This window comes from Scomber scombrus, chromosome 17 (assembly GCF_963691925.1).
Source record: "Scomber scombrus chromosome 17, fScoSco1.1, whole genome shotgun sequence".
NCBI lineage: Eukaryota > Metazoa > Chordata > Actinopteri > Scombriformes > Scombridae > Scomber > Scomber scombrus.
Genome location: NC_084986.1, coordinates 18,564,986 through 18,590,003, shown reverse-complemented (window position 1 = coordinate 18,590,003; position 25,018 = coordinate 18,564,986). Strand labels below are relative to the sequence as shown.

At 41.2% G+C, this 25,018-nt stretch overlaps 3 protein-coding genes across 5 annotated transcripts; 1 reads left to right on the top strand and 2 right to left on the bottom strand.

The window, feature by feature from the left end:
• Nucleotides 1-194: 194 nt before the first annotated feature.
• Nucleotides 195-11,299, bottom strand: znf106b (zinc finger protein 106b). 2 transcript variants are annotated; one of them, XM_062437107.1, is made up of 21 exons: nucleotides 11,243-11,299; nucleotides 10,727-10,863; nucleotides 10,574-10,635; nucleotides 9,648-9,851; nucleotides 8,442-9,503; nucleotides 7,943-8,297; nucleotides 6,175-6,235; nucleotides 5,867-6,021; nucleotides 5,708-5,768; nucleotides 4,827-5,622; nucleotides 4,669-4,706; nucleotides 4,422-4,564; nucleotides 3,987-4,121; nucleotides 3,489-3,605; nucleotides 2,730-2,921; nucleotides 2,142-2,204; nucleotides 1,923-2,042; nucleotides 1,452-1,523; nucleotides 1,257-1,328; nucleotides 968-1,114; nucleotides 195-866 (listed from the first exon to the last, which is right to left on the bottom strand). In XM_062437107.1, the coding sequence occupies exons 2-21, from the start codon at nucleotides 10,859-10,861 to the stop codon at nucleotides 810-812; spliced, it is 4,047 nt and encodes a 1,348-aa protein (XP_062293091.1). In that variant the 5' UTR covers nucleotides 10,862-10,863; nucleotides 11,243-11,299; the 3' UTR covers nucleotides 195-809. The 2 variants fall into 2 exon arrangements, with proteins under 2 accessions (XP_062293091.1, XP_062293092.1); XM_062437108.1 differs by having other exon boundaries at nucleotides 7,949-8,297.
• A 156-nt stretch (nucleotides 11,300-11,455) lies between these two features.
• On the top strand, nucleotides 11,456-14,054 carry churc1 (churchill domain containing 1). Its single transcript, XM_062437106.1, has 4 exons — nucleotides 11,456-11,599; nucleotides 11,833-11,968; nucleotides 13,169-13,239; nucleotides 13,409-14,054. Exons 1-4 carry the CDS (start codon nucleotides 11,561-11,563, stop codon nucleotides 13,499-13,501), a joined length of 339 nt encoding a protein of 112 aa, XP_062293090.1. The 5' UTR covers nucleotides 11,456-11,560; the 3' UTR covers nucleotides 13,502-14,054.
• A 453-nt stretch (nucleotides 14,055-14,507) lies between these two features.
• Nucleotides 14,508-23,327, bottom strand: ttbk2b (tau tubulin kinase 2b). Of its 2 annotated transcripts, none has more exons than XM_062437105.1 (15): nucleotides 23,161-23,327; nucleotides 21,751-21,873; nucleotides 21,441-21,588; nucleotides 20,945-21,018; nucleotides 20,689-20,829; nucleotides 20,478-20,582; nucleotides 19,785-19,850; nucleotides 19,571-19,663; nucleotides 19,349-19,474; nucleotides 19,101-19,255; nucleotides 18,659-18,848; nucleotides 18,065-18,279; nucleotides 17,510-17,975; nucleotides 16,685-17,361; nucleotides 14,508-16,391 (listed from the first exon to the last, which is right to left on the bottom strand). In XM_062437105.1, the coding sequence occupies exons 2-15, from the start codon at nucleotides 21,817-21,819 to the stop codon at nucleotides 16,040-16,042; spliced, it is 2,877 nt and encodes a 958-aa protein (XP_062293089.1). In that variant the 5' UTR covers nucleotides 21,820-21,873; nucleotides 23,161-23,327; the 3' UTR covers nucleotides 14,508-16,039. The 2 variants fall into 2 exon arrangements, with proteins under 2 accessions (XP_062293089.1, XP_062293088.1); XM_062437104.1 differs by having other exon boundaries at nucleotides 23,168-23,327.
• Between the last annotated feature and the right edge of the window lie 1,691 nt (nucleotides 23,328-25,018).

Below are 25,018 nucleotides of genomic sequence, written 5' to 3'. Positions count from 1 at the left end.
ATTGTCAGTTTTCTTTTTGGCACTAAGCCGCAATGGCCAGTGAAACACTGATGATATTAACAGATATTGTTATATGATCTTTGTTGCTAAAGGATTTTTTTTTAAGCTGTAAAAAATGTGGTAAGTATAGCAAAGCTAGAAAAGAAATGTTTGAATATGAGAAAGTAGAGCCAATGAGTGTTGTTTGAGAAATCTCATTTTTAAAATGTAATGCAGGTAAACACTGTAATACATACAATTTTACTGCTGTACACATACTTTAGGTATTAAATACAAATGTAATACATACAGTAATGTACAGTACATACACTTATTAAGGCATGAATTTTATACAGCTTCATACAAGTTACTCTCTGGACAGTTTGGTCTGCATTTGACGTCCTTTATCACTTTATCCAATTTCCCATAAGGAAAAAGATGTGTTTTCTAATCAAAGGGATTGAGACAATGCCTAAAAAATTCTGTGGGAAATAAACAGGTTTAGTTCATTAAAAGATGGTATACAAGTGTAAAGATGCAAAACATTTTAAATGAATGCAAGACATGTTTTTTTTTGGCATTTTGACACTGAGCAGAATTAAACACTGCACATCTGAATCCCTTCATAAAAACAGCCTCAGGGATCAATAACAAGTCTCCTCTCGCTATCACAGTTTCGACAAAACAGATGTTAGAGAAAGTCTGAGGTCAAAGAAAAAACGCTAGAAAAACAGGAAAAATTCCCATTGGAAATGAACAGTAATGTAACCACAAAACTGAAAATCCTGAAAAGAACTTGGTGAACAGTTGGTGTGTGAACTCTAGCCTCGTCAAGGCTGCACCTTACTGTCTTTGTACACGTGGCTCTGCGTGTGTTTGGGAAGTTCCTGCAGCAAAAATACACAAGACTCAAGAACTGAACTACAGAAGTAAAACTTAATTGACAACAAAGCAATTAGTGGGAAATTATTTAGCCACTGTTCATTACCTTTCTAACTTGCTGCTGTGTGGAAAAGAATGCGCTGCAGCCTTTCCAGCGGCATTTGACTGTCTGCAGTTTGGGGTTGCTGTGGTCTCCGATGAGGTGCTGCTGTAGGTGCTCCGCCATGCCGAAAATCAAACCGCAATTCTGCCACTGCACAGGGGGCAAAGGTCACAGTGACAAATGTTAGCACACAAGTGAAGGAAGGAAATCGAATAAATAAATATCTTCAAGTATATAGAGAATGTGTGCAGACAAATGTTTGTACTAAAAGAGATGGAAATTATATCCTTGCCCAGCAGCGGAAGTTCTTCATCAAGTTGAGCTTTACTGCTTTGACACTTCCATCATAACAACCCGTGTAGATCTGCATAAACAGAGTTAAACCACATTATTAAAACAAACATAAAGATCCTGTGAAATTCAGTCTTCTTTTACATGCAGGTTGAGATTCAAACAAATATGGCGACACCAGTTTTAGTCCACTTACCACACTCTTATGGATAGCCATGCACATCACCATATCACTATGTCCACCGTACACCTGCAGGCGGTCATGAGACTAGAAACAAACAAATACAGAGTTGATATATAAGACTGCAGACTCAGCAGGTTTCAGGAAGTCAACTTTATAATCTTTTCAAATGGCGACGGGCATTGAATTACTAACAAAAGAAAGGTTGTTTGAGTATGCTACACTGATGGGGAAGCAGAATGAATTAGGTCAAAGATGTTCACACACACACACACATATATTTGGTTAATTTTCTTTAACGTGAGGAAAATAAATTATTTCTTTGATTTTTAGGGGTCCAGGTAAAGCCATTTAAATTGTTCCTCATATTTTGATTTGGTCAAAAATGATAAAATATACAAATCGTCCCTTTATAAATCAGTTGTAAAATCACTGGTGTTCAATTTGGTAACCACAAGTCATTGCTCCATTGAGTCTACTTCATACCTGCAGCTCATAAACTCGAACCAGTTTATCCAGACAGGCTGTGACCATCACTTTCCCCAAGATGACAATGGATGTGACGGCGTGACCATGACCCTTGTAGATACGAACCAACTCACCCGTCTGTGAAGAAAGAGAAATATAATAATATAAAATAATCTCAACATTTTTATTGCAAATATAGAAAATATCAATAAATTCCAGGGAATCATTAACACTTACATGGATGTTGTGGGCATGAACAGATGCATCACTGGAGCCACTGAAGACCAGGTCATTCACCACCTGACAGGACCAAAGGAATTATAATTCAGTGCATCTGTATTACAGGTTTTCTTTGATTATCTACAACAAACAGAAGTTCATCCCCTTATGTTTTTTTTTTACTGTTATTTTGCACATTTCTTTAATATAGAGCTTGAGTTTTTTCTAAGGCGAAAATCAATAAAAACATCATAAAAAAAGAAATTTGCTCCAGCAGTTATAACAAACAATGTCGTGTTCAGTTGTCTCTTTGGCTACGTTTGAGAATCAGCTGCAAGTGTCAAATTCTGAATTTTGAACCCGACATGATACAGATCATAATTACTAAATCTACATGTAACTTTTATTTGTATGCTCCAACTGGCATTTGTTTAAAGTTTACTACACAAGATATGTCGAGCGAGCAAGAGAGTAAGCAGCGCTGGCGGGAACAGAGCCGTGATAAAATGTTTTCTGATTGTTTCATGGCAGTCGTCATCTCAAGGAAAGATAAAGACACCCGAGAAAAACGGCTTTTAGTTTGCAGACATAACTAAACTTCCTCACCTTCATACAGAGTACAGTCTTGGAATGTCCCACCAGCGTGCGCAGCAGCAGACCGTTCTTGGCGTCTCGTACGCTGATGGTACTGTCATAGGAGCCAACCAGCAGCACCCGGCGGGCGCCCTCCTGGGACGAACCCAGGCAGCTGACGCCTCGTGGGCCATGGCACTCAAAGACATCCAGCTGTTTCAGAGTCTAACAAGAGCAATAATGACAACAATCCATGACCCGAAGATATTCAGTTTACTATCATACTATACGTATTATACTATAGATACATCATACTATCATAGAGGACTAAAGAAAACAGAATATATTCACATCTGAGAAGATGGAATCAGAGAATTTTAGCTTTTTTTTCTTGAAAAATGACTCAAAAAAATGTATCCATTGCCAAAATAGATGGCGGTTAATTAAGTAATATCTAAGTTGGACACCTGTTCATGGGTCGACACCTGTAAAAACATAATCTGACAGAATAAGTCAGGTCAGGTTGCACCCAGACCAAAATAAACCCTGTTCAGATGCCTGGCCTACTCATGTTACTTTAATGTTAATGAAACCACTTTAGCAATTTTGCTTATGATTTATTTCACGTATATTAAAAATAACCCGTTACTTCAGTCAGAGAGGGTTAATGGGTGGCAGTTTTTCATACTTTAACTAGCACACTATTACATTGCATACACTGATGCAGATTTTCAACGATGCAACAATTTTTTTGCTTATTTATGAGTACTAGATGGGAAGGTTTTTACTCACCTTCAGATCATGGCTTGCCACTGATCCATTAGCGAGCCCAGCATACAGGATGTTCCAGGCTATGTGCAAACACAACACTCGGTCTGGTAGAGGGATCTGCTCCAGACACTTCTTAGACTAGAGGAGAGGAAGCAAAGAAATCAGAGAATAAAAAGAAATTAAAACAACATCAAGGAAAAGGTCACATAGGTAGGTGTACGATTTAAAGTGCAATGGTTAAAAATCTAATGGTAATTAAACTAGTAAATTATAATACTGCGATATTGATTACCGCACTGAAATCCTACACCAAGCTGTTAAGTCGCCAATAGGACACATTCATGACAGCAGCAGGATCAAAAGTGCAATGAAGCATCAATTGTAAAAAACGTGTTCAGAAAAACTAAAATGAATGATCTCGCCAATTTAATAAAGGTTCAAATATAATATATAAATAACAAGGAGGAACATATATGACATTCATTTTTTGTGATGTAGGCTTGTATACATGTTTTATACCTTTATGCTGTAACAGCAGATAGTCTGGTCACTGGAGCCGGTGTAGAGGCATGCCGGCATGTTGGGGAGCGACGACACCAGCAGACAGTTGAGTTTGTTTGTGTGGCCCTCAAACACTGCCTGGCACTCCCCGTTCTGGATACAGAGACATGAAATCACTTCACTGTTTCAATCAGTCCATATTATGTTGTTGCAGCCTTAGTCACCTTCTTGACAGTAATTTCTTTTATTGGAATAACAGCATAAGTTGAGAAACCACTGCTTTGTAAAGTGGAGTGGAAAAAGCAGCTCATCAATAGTTTTACTGATGATATCATTTTTTACATTTTGATTTCGTTTTTCTCACAGTCTGATACAAACTTCAGTTGTAAGACAGGACAGAAAGAAGAAAGTTTGACAAAAATGGGTTAGAACACAGGACAGTGAACTGCATACCACCAGATTGTAGGCTCGTGCTGTGTTGTCCCCTGAGCATGTGTACAAGAAGCCATCGTGGACCTGCAGGCCGTGGACGGGGCCTGTGTGGTTTACGAAGGCACCAAAGAACGGTTCCTCATCCCCGACTGGCTGAACAGACTCTGAAATAACAATAACAGTGGTTAAAGTGGTTTCAACACATTGTTTCTCCCTTATATCTCCATCGATATTTACATTTACTGCAAAGAGGAAGCTTGATACTCACCAGGTTGAATATTCGCCTCTTTCACTGGCTGAAATTTTCTGGAGGAGTCAAGAGAAAATGTAGTCACATTTACTTATCTGAATCTGCAGATAAAGCATCCTTAACTTAATGTAATGCGCAGGATTCTACTCCCAACACGATCTTGGATGATAGCTCACCTCTCAACATTTTGCTGAAGTGTCTGTGTGTTTGCAGAACTGAACTCCACACTGACAGACTTCTGAAGAGGCTCTTGATGAACTGTAACATTTGAGACAGTCTCAGGTGAGTCCTCCTTATCTGATTCGTCAATATCAATGACCACCAGGTTGGAGGGCTCCACCATTTCCACCGAGTTATCGCTCTCATTCCCTCCATCGTCGTCTGATGCTGCAGCCGATGCGTTTTTATCTTTTTCAGGGGCAGAAGTTGACTTTACTGCTGTCAACTGTTTCCCTTTCACTTGCTCATTGCTGAGATTTCCCACCATCTCCTCCTCAGAGTGACTTTCAACCAACAGTATTTCTTCCCTTACTAAACTTTCTTTCTTTACACTCACATTTAACCCTTCCCTTGGCACGGGCTCCTGCTGCTTGTAGGAAGACTCAGCAGCAGGTGGCGTATTCACCAATGTGGAACACCCTGGCCTGAGTTGTATGGAAGAGGTAGCAGCAGTTGTGGAAGCAGCCAAGTGTGGCGGTGAGAGTAGCAGTAGATCAGAAGGAAACAAGGCCACACGAGGTTCAACAGTGTTACATGAGACGGTTTGGGCTAACAGACTTGGCTGTCCAGCGCTGGGTGGTTGGTAGATTTCTTGCTTTACTGAAATGCTTGGCAGGGACAGAGAGGTTGGAGGATGCTGACTGATGGAAGATGCTGGGTTTGAGGCAGATGGTAGCTGGCTGGAGGTATCAGCTGTCCCTGCTGATGAGGTGGAGGCTTTCTCCACAGCTTTTGATCCTCCTGTATATCCTTCTGGAAAAGATTGAGACAGGAAAAGTTAAACCTTTTTTGGGTCTACTGAAAAGCATTTAAATCAGAGGGTTTCCATACATGGTACCTTGCATCCCCTGCAGGATCTCAATCCGTTTCGCTCTCAGACTGTTGACCTCAGCAGTAAACTAAAAGAGCAAGAAGAAGAATTCAATGTTTAACTATGGATAGACAACTGAGGAATATGAATAATATCATGTTTTATTCATTCGAGGTGTTTCTATACCTGCTGTTTCAGCAGCAGGAGTCTTTGGACTTCTGCGTAGGCAGCTTGCAATGCATTGTGGGCCTGAACCAGAGACTTGTCCAAATCCTGCAGCGAGTGGCTCAGCTCCTCCTCCCTCAGAGACACTGCCAACAGCTGGTCCATTTGGCCCTGGTCTAAAGGGATGAAGACCAAGAGAAAAATACAAGATATGGATATATTATACGTATGAACTACCTAAATTCACAGTGATTATTGATAAGTTGAGATAGGAGTCATCATTTTTACAATTCTTTCTAATAATACAGAACATAAAATATCAAAATTACCCTTGTTTGACTTAGTTTTCTTCTTTTTTCCACCTGCCTCCACATCAGAAATGCCATCATTCTGCAAGAGCACAAGATAAAACAATCACAATTATTAAAACTTACTGGGACATTTCAGCATTGATAGCAATACACTATAGAGGTCGACCGATACAGGTTTTTTAAGGCCGATGCCAATTTTTTTTACATCAGCCTTAGCCGATTTTTTTGAGCCGATATTTGAAGCCGATATTGCATTTTCTCCCTCCATTTACATGATAAAAATGACATAATGATAACAAATGTTACACAAGTCTCAATTTAACCAAAAAAAGAAACATTTATTTACGAAGTTAACAAATTAACAATTATATTGCAGAACATACATTTAAAAAAAATAAGAACATAAATATGCAAGCATAAATCAAATAATTACAATATTGCACACACTAGCAACAAGCACCATAATCTTTTTAAGTAAAGTGCACTAGGTAATCTTGTAATGACACAAGAGTGTAAGGAAAATGTGTAACCAGCAATACAAAAAAAACAACATTTTTTAAAAAATGTGCATAATCTGCATATTAACCCACATCAAGTACCGGAGTATTCTTTACCCCACCCACCCCTCACTAAAAGTTCTTAGTACTCCCAGTTTGAAAGCTGCAGGTTGTAATGCAGGACACAGAGACGCTCTGCATTTTCTCCCGTGAGCTTGTTTCTCTTCTTGTCATAGATTTGGCCAATCTCACTGAATACTCTCTCACTAGGAACAGAGGAGGGAGGTGGAGAGAGGAATTTTCTTGCCAGTGGTGCCAGAAGGTGCAGGCAGGATGTGTTTTGTTTCCACCATTGCAGTGGCTGAGCAGTCTGTCTGTCGATCAACGGCTCCTGTAGGTACTGATCCATCATCATTCTCTTCAGAGGTTGGTCCATGAGCCTCTAAAAGGTTTGCATACATTTGTTCAAGCAGGCCAGATGGACCAGGTTCTTCCTCGTCTTCTTCCTCCTCCCTTATCAGTTTTGGATCTGGGCCTTGATCCTTCGAGGAGGCCCTTTTTTGTTTCTCAGCCTCAGACACAGTGGCATGCTCTTCTTTTATCCATTCTTTTGCATTGCTCAGTGTGCCCGGTGCTAAGGCATGACCCTTATACAGAGGATCCAGCAATGTAGCCAGCACCAAACATTTGGTCTTCTCAGCCTTTTCAAACCTCGTCTGTAAGCTTTGCAGCATGGTATCCCAGAGTGTTTTAATCCCCTTCATTTTGGGACCCTCTGCTTCAAGTACCATCTTCAGCACCGCAATGCTTGGGATGATGCAGGAGATAGAGGCATCTGACCTGCTCATTTCCAATGTCACCTGTTCAAGTGGCCCCAGTGTAGCAATCAAATTGGAAACGAGAGCCCATTGATCAGCTGTTAGCATTGAGAGAGTGAGACAAACACAAATGCATTTGGCATTCGTGTTTTCACTTTCAAAGTGTAAGGCAATAACACAGTTAAGTTAGACGGTTAAAAATACTTTAAAGTTTGAAAACTTACCGTTCTCTCACGGGAGCTGCGTTGTGCTGCCAGCGAGGGAGGTGCATGCGCTTCACGTGCTCTCCAGCGCCTCCAACAACACAGGGCTGCATGTAATTGCGCCTGTCTGTAAATCAGGCCGAAAAAGTATATATATATATCGGCAAACGCACCCGCGCATCGGCCGATGCCGATACCAGTAAAAAAAACGCGAATATCGATGTATCGGTCGACCCTTACACTATACCCATAAAATCATACTACTAACTCTTACTAAGTTGTGTTTCCTCTTGTTGGCACTGCTGTCGTCTCTCAAATCTCTGTTTTCATCCCCCAAGTTTGGTTCCACTTTCACTGGCACTGCTGCTGCTGTGTGAGTGCTGCCCTCCTGTGTTGGAGAAGACTGCCCCACACTCCCCTGCATCCTAGAACTGGACCGTATCTCGGTGAGAGAGTCGTTATTTGTTGTGTACTGGGGTGGAGGACGCTGGGGCCAGTGGGTACTCGGCGGAGCGCCTGGAAGTGACTCCCAGTGGAAGCCCTCTGAAAGCGGCATGTCGTTGTCCTCCGTCTGCGCTGAGCATTCTTGGCCAGAGAAAGGGTTCCCCAACTCAGTTCCAAACCTGTATCCACACAGAATAAACACAGCAGATGAAAAAGGAAAATTCTGTTTGGCAAACAAGAAGTAGAATGGAAAATGAGGATGATGGAGAGAAAAGTTTTAGAGAAAAGACATTAAGCACCCACTCTCATAATGACTCACTCACCTGGGCATGCCATTACTCTTCTCCTGTTTTTTCCATCTCATATCCCTCCAGTTCAACTTACTACGGGCACCTGATAAAGTTAGCAACTTCTGCATAGTTGGTTTAAGTCCATCCTCTTTGCCCCCCTGATCTTTGCTTGGTTTGTGGGCAATTCGAACTTTGGGCTCAACAGATGTGGTCTGATATCCCCTGACTGGAACTAGACTGTCAAGGGCTGGAATAGCAGATGCTCCCCAAGACTGACAGCTTTCACTGCTGTATGATGGTCCATCTGAGTCACACACAACCACTTTGCTCCTCTCCCAATGCTCAGTCGTTCCTTGTGTTGTTTTGGAAGTTGTCTGCTTAGCAGGTAGAAACTGCACACATGCATCTGCAGCTTCATTGTTGTGGTTCCTGAAGGAGCCACCTGCTTGCTGCTCTTTCCTAGTTCCAACTTGTTGAGCGGTGTAATGATCAGTCACCTGGGCACCTGCCTCGCTGCTCTGCTTCCGAGCTTCACGATCTGCTCTACATGGTTCCCTCACACCCAGCGCCCTTCTGATTTGCCTAAGCATTGTGCTGACATCCATATCCCGTATGGGCGCAGCATTGGCAGATGTGTTAGCAGAATTAGCAGCTAGTTCTTGTCCTGGCTGTGAAGTACTTGGCCTCACATCTTGGTCTTGATTGAAGATGATGGATCCATTTACAGGGAGGTAGTCACTGGTGAAGTCTAAATCATACTGCTCATTGTAACAGTTATGGCTGATGGCAGGCCATGATAATTGCTGCGGTGTCTTGTCACCTCCTTGGGTGTTAGTTTGGTTGCTGACAGAAAAGTTCTTATTATACCTACTGGATATTTTGTTCTCCTTGTTCTGAACAACAGCATAACCACTGCCTTTCTGGTGGGTTTCTTGCATTTGTTTCAGTGTTGTCCGGTTTGCTATTTTGGATTGTTCAGGGTTTACTACTCTGGAAGCCACTTTGTTTTTTCTGGTGATCACCGATTTCACATTTGCATGCTTCTGACCAGCTACCTGCTTCAGTTTCTTTTTTTTCTTTTTCATAATTTTCTTCCTGTGATGGAAAAAGACAAGAGTCATAAAGAGAGTTGCACCACACACACCAGTTTACTGTCAAACCCAGTGTAACAAAAAAACATAATACATTATAGAGAGAATAAAATCTAAAATCTTCATATTGAGAGAATAACAATCTTACTCCTCTTTCTTTAGAGTCTTGTTTCTCTCCAGGATTCTGTTCACGGCCTCTTTGTTCAGAGTCTTATGCAGCGAAAGGGCCTTCACATTTTTAGCCATCAAGCTCTTCAACTTATCTTTGTGTTGAGCTGTGGAGATGTGCTGGGCATACTCATTTAAACCCATGGAGGATGCTCTACACGCCTGGCATTGATGAAATGAATGTCTGTTAATAGGAAGACACAGATTTTAGGATGAGTGAATCTCTGCTTTTGGCTCTTTTAATTGATTTTGAAGTAAAAACAATAAATGGTGAGCACTCAATTTTTGTATGTTGTAATTGAGTCATTACAAAAAAACTAAAAAGAATTGGGTTTGTGTAACATTAAAAGTTTTTAGGTATTATGCCTTACAGCAGTACCAATGCATTTTTGATACCTTACTTTAAAGGAATATAAACATGTTTTTTTCTACAGAGTTCTTTCATTCACATAACAAAAGGAGTCAAACTTCTTAAATATTAAATGCTGTCTGAACAGAAGCTAAAATTAGTAAAACTGTAAAATTATATAATATATATTATTAGTGAAATCACAAATTGTCACTTATCCAAGAACAAGCACAGAAGAGTAATAACCCATGCAAGTGCTTGATGCTAGTTTTGGAATATTTAAGTTTGGTACCAGCAGTTTATAATAGTCAATGTTACACAAACATCAAAATGTACTACAGAGCCTGCCAGATGTGTGGGGAAATAAATCTTTGTGCAGGTAAGTAACATGACTTGCTTTTCTCCTAGCGTGTTCTCAGAAGTCTTGTGTATGCATGTGTTTTTACTGTAAGAAAAAAATCATGGGTTTGTTTTTGCACGTCCTCTGAAAAAAATGAGCAAAAAGAGAAAAAAGGTAAAGAACACTCAACATGGTGTAATCGACACATTTTACTCACTTGCCCAGCGCTGTTTCCATCTCCCGGTGATGCAGCATGCTGTGCATATGCTCTTGCGATTCCTACAGTTGAGACATATTGTCAAATTATTAGAGATATGATAGCCACATCTACTATTCAATGAAATATCTACGTATAATTAGAGGCACTTACATGTTTCAAATATCTCCTACGACATAAAATACAGTAGACGCGTCTTTCCTTGTTTCTTCTTTTGGGTTTTGGGTTGGTCTCCTTCTTCACAGCGGGGTTATCCGCCTTCTTACGTGGGTTCTGAACCTTTGCCATTTCTGGAGAAGTGAAATATAAGGTAAAAGTGGAAACAGGGCTTCACACCAAAATACCACCTACGCCAGTGTTTCCATACCGCAGAGTAAACATAATTACAACATGAATTATGGTGTTATTTACGATATATAGCTATTAATGTGAAGTTGTCAACAATATTAAACGCTAATCATTAGGTCTATTTTTTTGACAACAGCAACAACGTGGTTATGAGGTGAGCTCCAGTCTGATAAGGTGAACACGTTTGAGTTTAACTACAGATTAAAAGCGACTTTGACAAACAACTGCACAACGTTAACGCCATTTAAGTAGAGAATTAACGGTTTACACTCAACATAATGTTAACATTTAATGATTATGTTGTAAAATGAATATAGTTACCGCACGAATTTCACATGGCAACAAGACTGAGGTGCTGTTTGAGCGCCATGTTTTTCAACGTGACGTGACGTCGGCCAATCGTGAGCTAAAGATGACGCCGGAAGTTCATCAGCGGGAAGTGATCATAGATCTACAAAACATCTGCTAGATGCTAGGTGGAGGTTTTAGTGGTGGCGTCCTGTAGTGAGGATGTTTTACAGCTCTAATGAAGTACAGGAAGCGTCATTCAGTACGGAAGAGGAGTGTTTGCTAGCAGTTTATTATCTGCTTACAGTGTTTTTATCGCCAATTTACTTTTTAATCTGTTTGGACGCTAAAATGTGTAACGACTGTGTCCAAAAAGAGTACCCTGACCGAGTAAGTTAATGCTATTTGGAGATTTGAATCGTTTACTTTGTGTACTGGGAAGTCTACACGTCAATTAAACAGCGCAGTAGTGATGTAGCTAGTTAAAAATGAGGAAATATAGTTCTAGTTAATTAAAGTGGCTCACATTATCAAACCGTGATGATATGGTGCAGGGGTTGACATCAAATGTGTTGTGCCACAGAGAAAGAAAGGTGTATTTGTTCTTGTGTTTTGTTGCTCAGGGGAACACTTGTCTGGAGAATGGCTCCTATCTGATGAACTACCTGAGCTGTGCCAGCTGCCACCAAAGGGACTTCGTGCTGATCAGTAACAAAGCCACGGAGGATGAAGATGGAGAGGAAATTGTCACATACGACCGTAAATCACTTTTCCTTTGGATTACAGCTCTGACTGAAACATGTACCAACCACATGATAATACACAGATAATACACGACACAGTTTAAAGCGTGGAAACTATTACAGTACATTAAATGTTACTTGTTGTGTAACGTTACTTGGTTCAAGTTTTTTCAAGTCTTAAAACAACATTCAGGTGCCCAAATGAACAGTCAAATAGCTTTTTCCTACTCAAATCATCCCTTTATAATGTATTTACAATGTGAGTGATGGAGTCCAAAATCCACAAGCCTCCTTTTGTGCATTTAAGTTTATCTGAAGCTAATATAGAGCTTCAGCCATCCAAATTAGTCAAATCAATTAGCTAGATATCTTTTAATAGCAAGCAATGATATTTCAAACAATGTTGTTTAGGGCTACAACTAACAGTTATTGTAATTATTGATTCATCTCTGGATTATTTTCTTGATAAATCAATAATTGGTTTGAGCAATAAAATTTAAAAAACTAAACAATGAAAAATGACCATCTCAGTTTCCCAGAGCCCAACCCAATGTCTTAAAATAGCTTGTTCTACTCAACTAACAAAATAATTTACTTTGATATAGGGCTTTAACTGTAACAATTATTTTAATTTCTGATTCATCTGCTGATAAATGTCTTGATTAATCGATTCATCATTTGGTCTATAAAACCTCAGTAGTGCAAGGTGATGTCATCACATTGTTGCTTGTTTTGTCTGACAAAAAAATATTCAATAGATCTTACTGAAAGAAAAGGAAGAGCAGAAAATTCTCAAATTTTAACAGGTGGAACCATCAAATGCTTTTGCTTGATAAATGACAAACAATTAATTGTCTATAAAAATAGTTGATTATTAATTTCCTTTCGATCAACTAATTGAATTTTCTTCACATTTGAGAGTCTGCCTAGGAATTTTTGATAAAGGTTCTTTAAAAAAGTTATTTAAACAATTAACCAATAATAAAAAAAGTTCTCGTGAATAAGTTGTCTGTTGATAGTCTCATTCAGCTCTAATAATTGGCTTCTCTGTTATTGAAGCTTATCAATGCCAATGTTTTTTTTTTAAAAAGAAGAAATGATCAGTAATTACATGCTGTTGGTTTGCTTTTAGTTGGATTTTGGTTTCCTGCCAAATAATCCATCCACCTCCACAACATGTTAAAGACTGATCCACTGTGTCCATTTGTCCTTCCAGATGTTTGTAAAAACTGTGACCATGTCATCGCCAGACATGAATACACTTTCTCTGTTGACGATGAGTATCAGGTCAGTAAGAGTCTCTTTGTTTATTCTGAATTACTAATGACATATAACAACATCAGTGCTGGTGCTGTTTTAAGGGTCTGATTTGATATCTAATTTCAGCGCTCATGTTTAATTGATGGCATAGTCTTAAGTCTGAGGGGGTTTTTTTGGTTTGGTTTTTTTTGTCCAGGAGTACACTATGCTTTGCATGCTGTGCGGAAAGGCAGAGGACTCCATCAGTGTGCTGCCAGATGATCCCAGACAGTCCGCTCCTCTCTTCTAGAGCTCAAGAAGCACCAAATCTGCAGGTCATCGTTCCCTTTATAGATCAACTATCCCCAAGCTGATGGATGTGCCGCTGGCTGCTCACTCCTGTCATTTTTATCGTACATTCAGTTTTATGCATGTCTTCAATTGAGCACACAGTATTTTAAATACTTGGCTGTTGATGGATTATTGAATGCTTATAGTGGTTGAGCAGGAAATATAACTTTTAATATAAAAAAAAAATCCCCTTAATGACAAAACCTAAACACTGTGTCATTTGACTATATTGTGTAAATAAACATTTTTATACTATGCTTTTTACTCAGTAATATCTGATGTTACAAAGTCAGAATGGCATAAAGGAAGCCTACTATGCAGTTGTAGATATCCAAATAAAATTATTGTATACACAGTGCACAGTGACTGCTCACTGCTCCTAATGCTTAGGATGGGTTAAATGCAAAGACTGAATTTCACTGTTTTCAACTGTATGTGTGTGATAAAGTACCTTTTACCTTTTTAAAAAAACTCAAATGTTTATGTTTAAGGAAATATGTGAAATAAATACAGTATAATCACCCATTTATTCAATTTGAGGTTATTTCTATAATCAATTAGGTTCTATGCCCAAGAAAAGTATTCATGGACAACAAATTATTCAGTGTTGTGATGTTTATCTATGTTGATGATGCTACCATGTTTTCCAGATTTTGTCAGAATTCAGTTTTCAGTCCTGAGCTCAAAATGTATTTCAGAATATTAAATTGCTTCATCTGACAGTCTCACCTTCAGGCCATTTGGTGTAGTTTTAGTTTTGTTGGAGCAGGCAAGATTCACACCCTAATCTAATATAAACATACCTAATCTCATTCCTCATATTCATAAACATCAATAAACCTGTTGAGATATTAAGCAAAATGAATTGTCAGAATGGAGTCTGTGTAGTAAGAAAGTCCAAAGACTGATTGATTTAAACTTTATTCAAAGAACGTCTCTGTTGAGAACATCTAGATAATCTAAGTGCTTGTCCACATGAACACATTCTCTAACATCCTGTCTGTAACTGCAGTCAAACTGGTGGTTACACATCGCCTTTGACTTTTTAAGTTGCAGTGACCACAACAAAAACAAAAGCACTGCATATGCAAGAGGAGCCTTCATTTCACTGCAGCTGTCATATGCGACTCAGTCAACAGCTCGTCAGCAGTCTCTCTTGTGCTTGCAGGGACGTCTGTGTCAGAAAGCAGCAGCTTCGACAGAATTTGAGTGATTGTTCTCGGGGGGGGGGGGGGGGGGGGGGGGGACGTCACAGTCTGGTGAAGTTTTATAAACTCCACTACTAGTTTGTCATTTGATCTAAATGATTGTTCAATGTTTAACCATCACCTTTACTCATTGCCTGTTTCTTCTGTAAAACTAGTTTGCGATTAAAACTGCTCACAGTGACGTCAGTGGGTTATCCAGAGTAACTGGGGCACTGTTAGTGGAAAGATGATGCTGCTGAATTTTTTATAAATGTTGTATATATATTTGTAATTTGGGTGAACTGACCCTTTAAGCTGCACAATGAAAACTACAGTACATGTAGCCAGGCAGCTATATTTTTAAGCTCTGCCTTTTATTCTAATTAATAATATATTTTTTAAAGTGTAAAAAAAAAAGAAAACAACAACCAAGACATAATGAAAAACATACTTTTTTTTTTTTTTTTAAGCTTACACCTCGTGCTGTTCTCTTGATGTGAGAAATAAAAAAAATGCACGTCTTTGCTGGTCTACATAATGATGTATTTGGATCAGAAGCAGTTCAATAAAAATACAGATGTTTTAGCTGATTGTACAAATGAATAAAAAAAATAATAATTGCAATGATACTCATGCACTTGTACAATACTTAAGTATGAGTGCACTTACATGTACATTCTAATACGCGGATTCCTTTTGCATGACAAATATTTTCTAGCAAAGAAAACGCACACTACTACACTGTGATATGCCAAAATGAGCAAGTCATTGTTACATACTATAATTCATCTAGCAGTTTGACAGAAATGAGGTCAACATGGGACTGCATGCCCTGGTTTGTTCATGGATGCTGATGTTGGTATACTGCTTGAAGTGTTATTTACTATTAGTGTTCTTAAAGCGAGTACATGGTTTCTATTAGTGTATACCATTTTCCTAATGGTACATATCTACAGTTAGCATCATTTTTTTTACATCCCTCAAGTATTAAACACTGTCTTTTTGGTCTCATATTAGGCCTACATGGAGTGTTAAGAGAGGAGTGAAATGCGAGGTAAGAGTTGGCAATCTCAAGGTTTCCCCAACCTTTTAGTTTCAACTGCAGGCATCAAGCCACATTGTCAAGTATTTTGAGATACACATCCAACAAATGAATAAATAAATAAATACAATTTATCATACATTTTACATTACATACAGTACATTCCCTTGAGTAAATACCGTATTTACACATGCTATCAGGGACTGGATGTGAGACAGCCTCTCGCTACAGTTGCACCGCCCGGATCAGTCACTTGTGTCAAATACAGTCATCGGCCCACTTTGCCTGCACCTTTCCCCTCGTGCATCAGGCCCCTTCCCCTGGAGCCGTGGCCCCACTGACCCTGCGCGGCGGACCTGTCTTGCGGGTGAGCGTGTCGAGGAGGAGGGGACCCGGAGAAGCTGGATGGCGAGCGGCTGCGTCCCGGGAGTGCCACGCCCTCGCGGAGCTCCTGGCGGGAGGGGGAGGAGCTCAGCGAGCGCTGCAGGGAGGAGGAGGTGCTGCGAGGACGAGGTGGAGGGCTGAAGAGCATCCCGCTGCGGTCTTGCATCAGCTGGGTCAGACTGGCCAGGAAGTCTGCGTCACTAGTGCTGCTGGCACGTACTCTTAGCCGCCGCCGTCTGGAGAAGAAACACGAGACGGTATGATGATGATGGCTTTTATATAATGATACAAAGACGTATTTATGATCAGCATTTCTTCAGCAAAAGCTTTCCGTCTGTTCACGATTTACTTTATTTATTTTAGCAGCAAGAGTCTGGTTTGCTGCAATTTGAACAGATAAAACAGTTTTCCTTTCGTGTAACCAAATCAACCAAGCAGAAAAATCATATGGATTACAACTCTACCATCTAATAAAAACATATTGAAATCCCGGTATTTTCTAAACAGCTCCACTGCACACAGCTCGTACCTGTTGTCCACACATGGACGGATGGGTGGTTTCCCCGGAGGTGGTCGAGGCAGAAACCTGCTCGTCAGTTGCTCGGGTATAAAGGTGGCGCTGACAGGTCGCGGGATCTTACTTTTGCTACCTGATGAGGAGGACAGAGAAAGAGGGTCTTCTCGCTCCGAGGAGAGCCTGTCTCTCGGGAAAGCGCAAGGCAGGTTGTCACAGGACAGCGACGGGGACGGGGAGTGGGTGGGGGAGCCAGGGACCGGACTGCTCCAGCGATGACGCCTCTCCATGGCTAGGTCCCTGCTCGGAGATTCCAGCGGAGCGCCGGGTTCTCTTACAGGGATTCGGCTCAATCTTGGGGACGAGGGAGAGTCTCTTCGCCTGAGCAGAACTGGGGGCGGAGAGGACGAGACGGTGACGGTGCTCTCCATGGCGCCTCCGGCTGTATCAGCTTGGGGCTGCTGGTTCGGCTCCGAGGAACGATCAGGCAGACCGGAATCACTCTCTGGGTCTCTGTCGTTGGTCAGATGGGAAGTGAGGCCCTTGGCTGGGCTTGGCACTGGAGCTAACTCCAACTTCCCTCCATCCTTTGAGAGTTCCCCAGGAGGTTCATCAGATTTATCAGATGGGGCCTCTAGTGGTATTGCAGCACTCTTCTCCTGTACAGGAGACTGTGGCGCACAGCTGGAGGACTGAGAGGAATTCAGTAATTAATGGATGTGGATTATTATTATTATTATAAAAGAGGTATCAGCAAATGAAATTCCATGTTATTTTTATATAAAAATGTGTGAAATACATTATTAAGTCAAGTACAACAAAATGCTTGGTCACCCCTACCTGTTCCATCTGGGATCTTCCCAACATGACTGAGGGCATTTGTCCCAGCATTCCTGGCAGCCTCCTGTGGCCCAGCAACCATGTGCCGGGCATGCTCATCTGCGACAGGACAGGGCTGCTTGGCACTGCCGGAGACTGGCCATCCTGCGGCTCAGAGGAGTTCTCTGTCTCAGCAGGCGTGTGGGACCCCGGCTTGTCCTCGTGAAGGGCTTCTGCCAGAGGCTTGGTGGCTCCAGAACCGCTGCCTTGCTCCAGCTCCAGCATCACCCACTCCTGGGAGTCTCCCTCCTGCGGTACGGGACTGAGATTCACAGCGACGAAACCGCTGCTTGCTGCGCCCTCCTCTGGGTCGGGGGTCGCCGTGCCAGAGTGCTCCTCATTGCAGGGGGGCGTCTGCTGCCCGTGTCCCCTCTCAGGAATGCATTTCTCCCCGACCTGAGAGAGGAGAGGACGCTGTTTGCCCAGGCTGAAACAAGATATTGTTAGTGTCAGAGGAGGTTGATAACATTGTCGCAGATTGTCACAAGTGCATTTAGATGTATAGAAAGTACTAACTAGGCCTCGAGGAAGCGTTCGATGGTGGGCTTGGGTTCAGGTGCGAGTCTCTTTTCAAATGCCAAGCTTTGACTGTGTCTTATCCTCCGGAGCAGCGGTGCAGCCCGTTCCAAGAACATGGTCTCTGATCGCACCCGTCTGGGAGAGCTCTGTATGGAGCCAGTGTTGGGACTCTGGTTCCCCTGGTTCTGACTGTGCTCATCCTCGCTCACTACCTGAATACAACAAACGATGACAACAAGGCTGAAAAAAAACATGTCTTTGAATGAAGAGGTAGACAATCCAACCTTCTTATTTTGTCTAGAATGACAAGAAGGTAAAGAGGGGGAGACTCAAGGAGAAAAGCTCCTGGGTACATTATATACAAGGCCATATGGAGTAGATGTAGTCTTAAGTAATTATCATTAAAAATGAATGTAGATTTATGTTAAACCCCATTGTGATTTATTGCTGTCTTTGGGGATGTTTTGTGCATAAAATCCACCGCACTGCAGCTAAACAATACATCTTACTCCACAGCAAGAGAAGAATAACATTACAGCAGGAGTCTGGAACATTGAACTGAGCATTAACAGTAAACCATGTCGCCTTGACCTTCCTGATCACCGGCTGGGCATGTTTATGGTTGCGGTTACGGTCCATCTCTTCCCATACATCTGCGCCGGGCGTGGTCGGCGTAGGGATGGGGGGGCAGTTGTCAGCATCACTGAGGCGCTCCCCTTGCAGGACATCCTCAGTGTTCTCCCTCTGCAGCTCGCACGGCAGCACCGAAGCATTGGCCATGCTGTGGAGGAGAGAGGGAAGGTCACCCTGCAGCTCGTTTCCAAAGCACTATTTAGAGCGGGGATTTCTCAGGGATCTCTGACAGTGCAAATTTCTAGTCTAAAAAAAGACTCTTGCCATACCCTGAACACGTATCCGACGGAGTGTGAAGGAAGTTTGAATAGCAAAAGTTCAACTGCCCTGAGCCAAAAGCAATTTAAACAAAAACAAAGCTTTTTTTCAACACTGATTGAGCTCTTTTAAATGTAAATACCCCAAATATGCTGGTGTGAGACGGGTGAGCTGTTGAGTGGTTGCTGCGGCAGTGATGGTCAGCATATCCTCTGAATCACACTTCTCCCAGTCGTAAGGGTCATTCTCCAGCACATTGTGGCTTTTCATGGCATTGTCAAACACTGACATCAGGAGCTGTCACAGAGAAACCACATGCATCAGCGTTTGACAGACGAGGGAGAGGAATAAATAGCGTGTGCAAAATATGCCAAACAATAGGTGGCTAACCTGATAGTCAGGCTTAGTGAAGTAGTCCAAAATCAAAACGTGATCCAGGAAAATGCTAAACTCGGAGGGAAGGTGCTTAAGCATGAGTCGGTGGTCGTATGTCTCTTTTAGGTTTCCTACTTGTTCCTGAGAGAATAAAAGAGAATATTTTGTTTGTTGGAGCAGATACATGCTGTAAATAAAAAATAAAAAAATCTACAATGAGGAAGTTGAAGCACATACCTTATCTTTGATTTTCCTCCAGGGAAGCTGACCAACCATGAATTCAACCAGCATGTAGAAGAGGGACCACAGGTCATCATGACGACCCATTTCCTGCATATTCACAGAGATGAGTGTGAGTAAAGGGTTAAAAGGGAGAGAAAAGAATACAACTTTACAGTCTATGAGGTACTGAGAGTATACATAGGGGAACATGTTCTTGGTCCATGCTCACCTTATTTTTATGAGCATTGATTGAAGCATATCGCACAGTTCCTCTAAACCCTGCCACAGGACGAGGCTGAAAAAGAATAGAGACTTTCAATTCAATTCAGTTCAATTCAATGCCTTTATTGTCATTGCACAGCAGTACAATGAAATTGTGTCTGTGGCTAATACACATAAAAACAGCAACAGACAATAAAAAATAAATAAACCAGCAGAGAGATAATAAAAAAATGTGTAATAAATAGATAAATATAATACAGATGTAGTTATGAATAACAGAAGCAGTTCATATTACAATATAAGATGGGGTTACTGAAACACAGATAACACACACTTTATCCTTTACACCAAGTCTAAATACTGTATGTTAAAGGCAACATGATTGACGGTTTTATGTTTGACTGGCAGGACTGATGGGATTCAACCCTTTGTGGGATGTTCACACGTTGATGTCACATGAGGGTTGTTGAGATCACACAGAAGTCATGTGAGAGTTGACAGAGTCACGTGAGTTAAGTTTGTATTTGGTGTGAAACGTTCAAATTTGCGTTCCTTTAATTGTATTAGTATTTCTAGATATCCTATCAGGTGGGTGACTGGATCTATATTCTCTGGTCAGACAGCATTAATTTATCACGTACAGTAGCTGAACGTTTTCTTTGGACCCATATTGTAACATTACACTAAACATAGTACTTACTGGACGGACTTCCTGGCTGGAGTTAGTAAACTGACGGGCTAAACCAAAGTCAAGCATATAGCAGCATCTGCAGGTACTGGCTAGTCTTCCCATTGCAAAGTTAGACTGTAACAAAAGAAGCACAAAAAAGTTCCCAAGTTTTGGTCATATGATGTGCAACAGAAATTTGACTCGTTCAACAAATTCACAGACTATCTAGAGGTCATCTTACCGGTTTAATGTCACGGTGGAGGAAGCCCACAGAATGGATGCTTTCAATGGATTCTAAAATCTGCTTGCCAAGTCTTAAAGTTGTGGAGACAGAAAAGGTTCCGCGGGTCATGGTTCTGCGCAAATCAGCCAGATTCCTCCCCTGTGGACAGGAAATCGATGTGACTTGACGCATTCACGATGCAGAGAGGTATAACGTATGTCAGAAGCAAATGAAACACTTGACTAAAATTCGGTGATAAAAAAAAAAATCATACCTGGAGTTCCATCACCACATAGTTGAAGCGATCGTTTCGGCCGCAGCCCACAAAGCGACACACGTGGTCTTTGCCTGTCAGAGAAATAAATCAGTGTAAAACTTTACGTTGATGTCGTCACATCTGTAAAACGACAGCCAGACATGTAATCTGTTACATTACTCATTCATATTCAGTCATATGTTTATGTTTCTCAGGATCAGTGTTACAGATTTCTGTGTACATATAAATACATACAGTATGTGCAAATGTCATATCCTGTTTAATATTGTACACAGTACGTCGAACATTTTTTTTTAAACGATAGACAGGATTTTCCTGTATTAGCTGGGAAACCTCATCTACTCACTGTATGTGTAATAATAAACCAAAATAAATTTACAATGATTTAAGAAAGAGAAAAGTAGTAGTATCAATATAGCTGCTGATTATTTTTTTGGTCAATGGAGTAATCGTGTCCCTTCCCTGTCACTGAAGGAGGGACAGTAGCTCTTACCCTGCAGCTTCTTCAGGACAGCTACCTCCATCTTCAGCACCTGTTTGGGTTGCTGAGCAGACTCCACCTTCAAGGCAACGGTGGCCTGGCTCAACTGATCCAAAACCTCGTAGATCTCCCCAAACCCGCCACCACCTATCTTCCTTGCCTGTAGAAAAGCACAAATGGAGCTACAGCAGGTGCAACAAGGGACCATCCCAAAGTCTAGTGGAGAAAACTGGTGCATGCCTTTCATTTTGGTTACTGGTGGGGTTTTTTTTAGTGAAATGACTTGATTCAATGATTTCTCTTCCTCCTAGTGACACCTTACCACTTTCCATCTGTCTCTGACCACGTCTGCCACTGACAGGATGTCTGTGTGGTCTCCAGCCCCACTCATCCTGAGTGCTCTCAGCTACAGCCTGCACCTGGCATCAGTGACGCAAGCCCCTCACTAAAAACATAGAACAGATTTTCAGATTCAGTTAAATTTTCAGTTTGACAACCACAGTATACTGCATGCTACTTACTGAGCATGCTATAGATGAAAAAGGGAACCAATACTTGTTACTGATTGTCAGTAGCGGAAGAAGTACTCAGATCCCTTACGTACAAATACAGCAATAAAAAAATACTCCTTTACAAGTTAAAGTCCTGCATTAAAAGTCCTACATAAGTACAAAAGTACACACAGTACCAGTAAAAAGGTTAGACACACTTGGGAATTGTGTATTAGTAATTACGCATTAGTAGCAAAATGGACCTAAACCATTAAAGTAAATGTCATTAGTTCTCTCTGTATGACATATTATTAAATATGACCTCATTAGATGATTAATACTGAAGCATCAGTGTGTAAGTAGCATGTTACTGTTGTAGCTGCTGGAGGTGGATATACACCAGTGGTTCCCAAACTAGGGGGTCGGGCTCCTCCGAGGGGTCAACAGAAAAATCTAAGATGATTAATGGGAGAGGAGAAAAGAAAAAACGTTCCAATACACCAATGTGTTTTCAGTTTTTGGACTTTTTCTCTAATCTTTGATTTTTGGTGAAATATTGAATCATTTGAACATTTACTGAAATTAAACTATGTGAGAAGTTTAGAGGGAAAAACACACTATTTGGTGGAGCTGTTAACAACTCATAGACATCTGAAATGTGACCCTGACAACACACTGATTTTTGTAAGATGCCAAAAAGGTTGGAAACCACTGTTGTCATCTTTGATGTTGTATTTTAAAAGCTTGTTATGCATTGTGTCACATCTTCATCTACAAAGCAACTAAAGCTGCTAAATAAATGCGGGAGTAAAAAGTACAATATTTCCATCTGATATATAGAGGGAGTATTAAGTAGCATCCAAAGGTACGGTACGGTACAAGTACCTCATATTGTACTTGGTGAATGTACTTGGTTACTTGGCTCCACTGCAGATTATTGTGCTTGAGATAAACGCTGAGAACAGCTGACTGATAAAGGTAGCCCCTCTGACTCAGATGAGAAGCTAACCGATGCTTGCAGCTAGCTTTGTCTTGTTTCTCAACAATGTCTCACGTTACCGGGGTGGCATTACGGCTCATAATCGGTCATACACCAGTCGTTGGCGAGGATAAGCCGTTATGGAGCTAATCTGGATATGTGATGGTGTTCAGTGCGGCGGCTCCGGTGGTCCTGTGAACAAGCTAACTAGCTATGTTTACTAACGCTGAATGATAACGGAGGGCTGGAAACCCTCTCTGACCTCTTACCGCGCTCCACTGCACCACTGCGGTCCTGGTTAGTGTGTGTAAACCCGAACAGCCTCCATGCTCCCAGTCTGCTCTCAGCTAGCCAGGTCATTCCGGGCGGGTGTTTATTTCAGAAATGAGCTGCTGGTGATGGACCATAGCTGATGGGAGCTACGTGTTAGCTAGCCTGCTAACGGATGCTGCTGCTGCCCCCGTGCTGCCTCTCACAGCGGCGGCCGTGACGTCACGAGACTGACCTTTCCTGATTGGTCCGCAGACTCCCGCATCAATAAGAGCAGGAGCACCGCATCACCCTACTGCGGGGTCACCAATCAAATACATCGATCATGATGATTGTCGAAAAGATGCAAACTGTAGCATTGGAGTAGCAGGAACCCCAACACACAGCTGTGATTTGTTATGGTGTTAGAAACCTCTACCTCTACTTAAGAGGAAAACATTTTATTTCTACATTTACCTGACAGATAAATGTTACTGGTTACAGATTTAGATTCAACTCACAAAATATAACACATAAAGTATGGTGCATTATTATTATTGATTAGCCTATGCAGCATTATATAAGAAGTAAATGCTCCACCTTTAACACCTTAAATTGAAGTACAGTGTGCTAATATCTTTCCTTCACTCCTCGCTTTCAAGTAAAAATGTGAATTAAGGACTTTAACATGATTTTTACTGCGGGATATTAATACATTTGATTAAGGAAAACATTTTGAGTAGACTACTTCTTCTACTGCTGCCAATACCAACATTTACTTATAGAAAGGATGAAAATAAAGCAATCCAGAGTTTGCCTGCACTGTAAGAAGTCTTTCAGTGGTATTGTCCATTTTAATTTATTTTTAAAAGTATATTTAATCCAATAAATCAATTTATTTTTCTTTTTTAGTTTTTTGAGTTAACTATAAGTAAAAAGTGTGAATATTTTTCGCAACTTACTTTTGTATGTGATAAAATTAATTTTATTGGACTTCAACATAAATTGATTTAACAAAACTCCGTTTAAACGTTTATATCAGACGTGAAACGTCACGACCCGCCCACCTGCATGCAGCTACGGAAGAACAAGCCCGGGCAGTCAGCCTTTACTGTCGAATGTTCCTGAAGACACGTTTTTTCACGGAGCCCAAGGAAAACACTTTACTGAACTCATGTAAGTAAGAATTTATATTGTTAAAAGTCAGATTTTGCCAGAATTGAAATGTATAATTTTGCAATTTGCAAAAGCATGGCTCAATGTTATATTTTGTGTACTACTTTTCCCCGTCGTCGACCGCCATTTCAAATGTGCTCTTACCTACAACAGCTCATTAACTTCAACCAAACACTGTTTATACCTGTGCAGTTTTTAATTAGCGTTCTCTTTGCGTGGTAGTTTAATATTTCAAATATATAGTGACTTGTACAAAAAACTATCAGCGCTTCGACGTCGTATTTGGCAGTGTAGGCTGCCACACACACACACTGTACAATTAGCACGATATCAGCGCATTTACTGTTAGCGGTCAAGCGCTACCTGTCCATGCGCCCGTGTCTCTCTCTCTGTGTGTGTGTGTGTGTGTGTGTGTGTGTGTGTGTGTGTGTGTGTGTGTGTGTGTGTGTGTGTGTGTGTGTGTGTGTGTGTGTGTGTGTGTGTGTGTGTGTGTGTGTGTGTGTGTGCGCGGTGCGACCGCACGCACGCTACAGAGACGGCAGGTTGAGGGGCTGACTGGCAGAGATGAGAGATGGTGAAACCTGTTTATTTTTATTTTTTTCTTTCTGTGAGAGACTGTGGCGGGCCTAATGGGAAACACTGAGGTTGCTGTATGGTATTTTTGTAGGCCAACCCGGAAGTTATCATCACTCTGG

Bases quoted from the DNA above. Each gene is read 5' to 3' on its own strand.
- znf106b (XM_062437107.1), bottom strand. From the start codon at position 10,861: ATGGCAAAGGTTCAGAACCCACGTAAGAAGGCGGATAACCCCGCTGTG. The intron at 4,707-4,826 runs GTGAGCTATCAT...TGACTCCTCCAG, and splicing joins CTTCAGCAAAATGTTGAGAG to AAAATTTCAGCCAGTGAAAG. The intron at 2,205-2,729 runs GTGAGGAAGTTT...TGGTCCTGTCAG, and splicing joins AGACTGTACTCTGTATGAAG to GTGGTGAATGACCTGGTCTT.
- churc1 (XM_062437106.1), top strand. From the start codon at position 11,561: ATGTGTAACGACTGTGTCCAAAAAGAGTACCCTGACCGA. The intron at 11,969-13,168 runs GTAAATCACTTT...TTGTCCTTCCAG, and splicing joins GGAAATTGTCACATACGACC to ATGTTTGTAAAAACTGTGAC. The intron at 13,240-13,408 runs GTCAGTAAGAGT...TTTTTTGTCCAG, and splicing joins CTGTTGACGATGAGTATCAG to GAGTACACTATGCTTTGCAT.
- ttbk2b (XM_062437105.1), bottom strand. From the start codon at position 21,819: ATGAGTGGGGCTGGAGACCACACAGACATCCTGTCAGTGGCAGACGTG. The intron at 19,851-20,477 runs GTAAGTACTATG...ATTCTTTTTCAG, and splicing joins CCAGCCAGGAAGTCCGTCCA to CCTCGTCCTGTGGCAGGGTT. The intron at 16,392-16,684 runs GTACGAGCTGTG...TTTCTTCTCCAG, and splicing joins CGTCCATGTGTGGACAACAG to ACGGCGGCGGCTAAGAGTAC.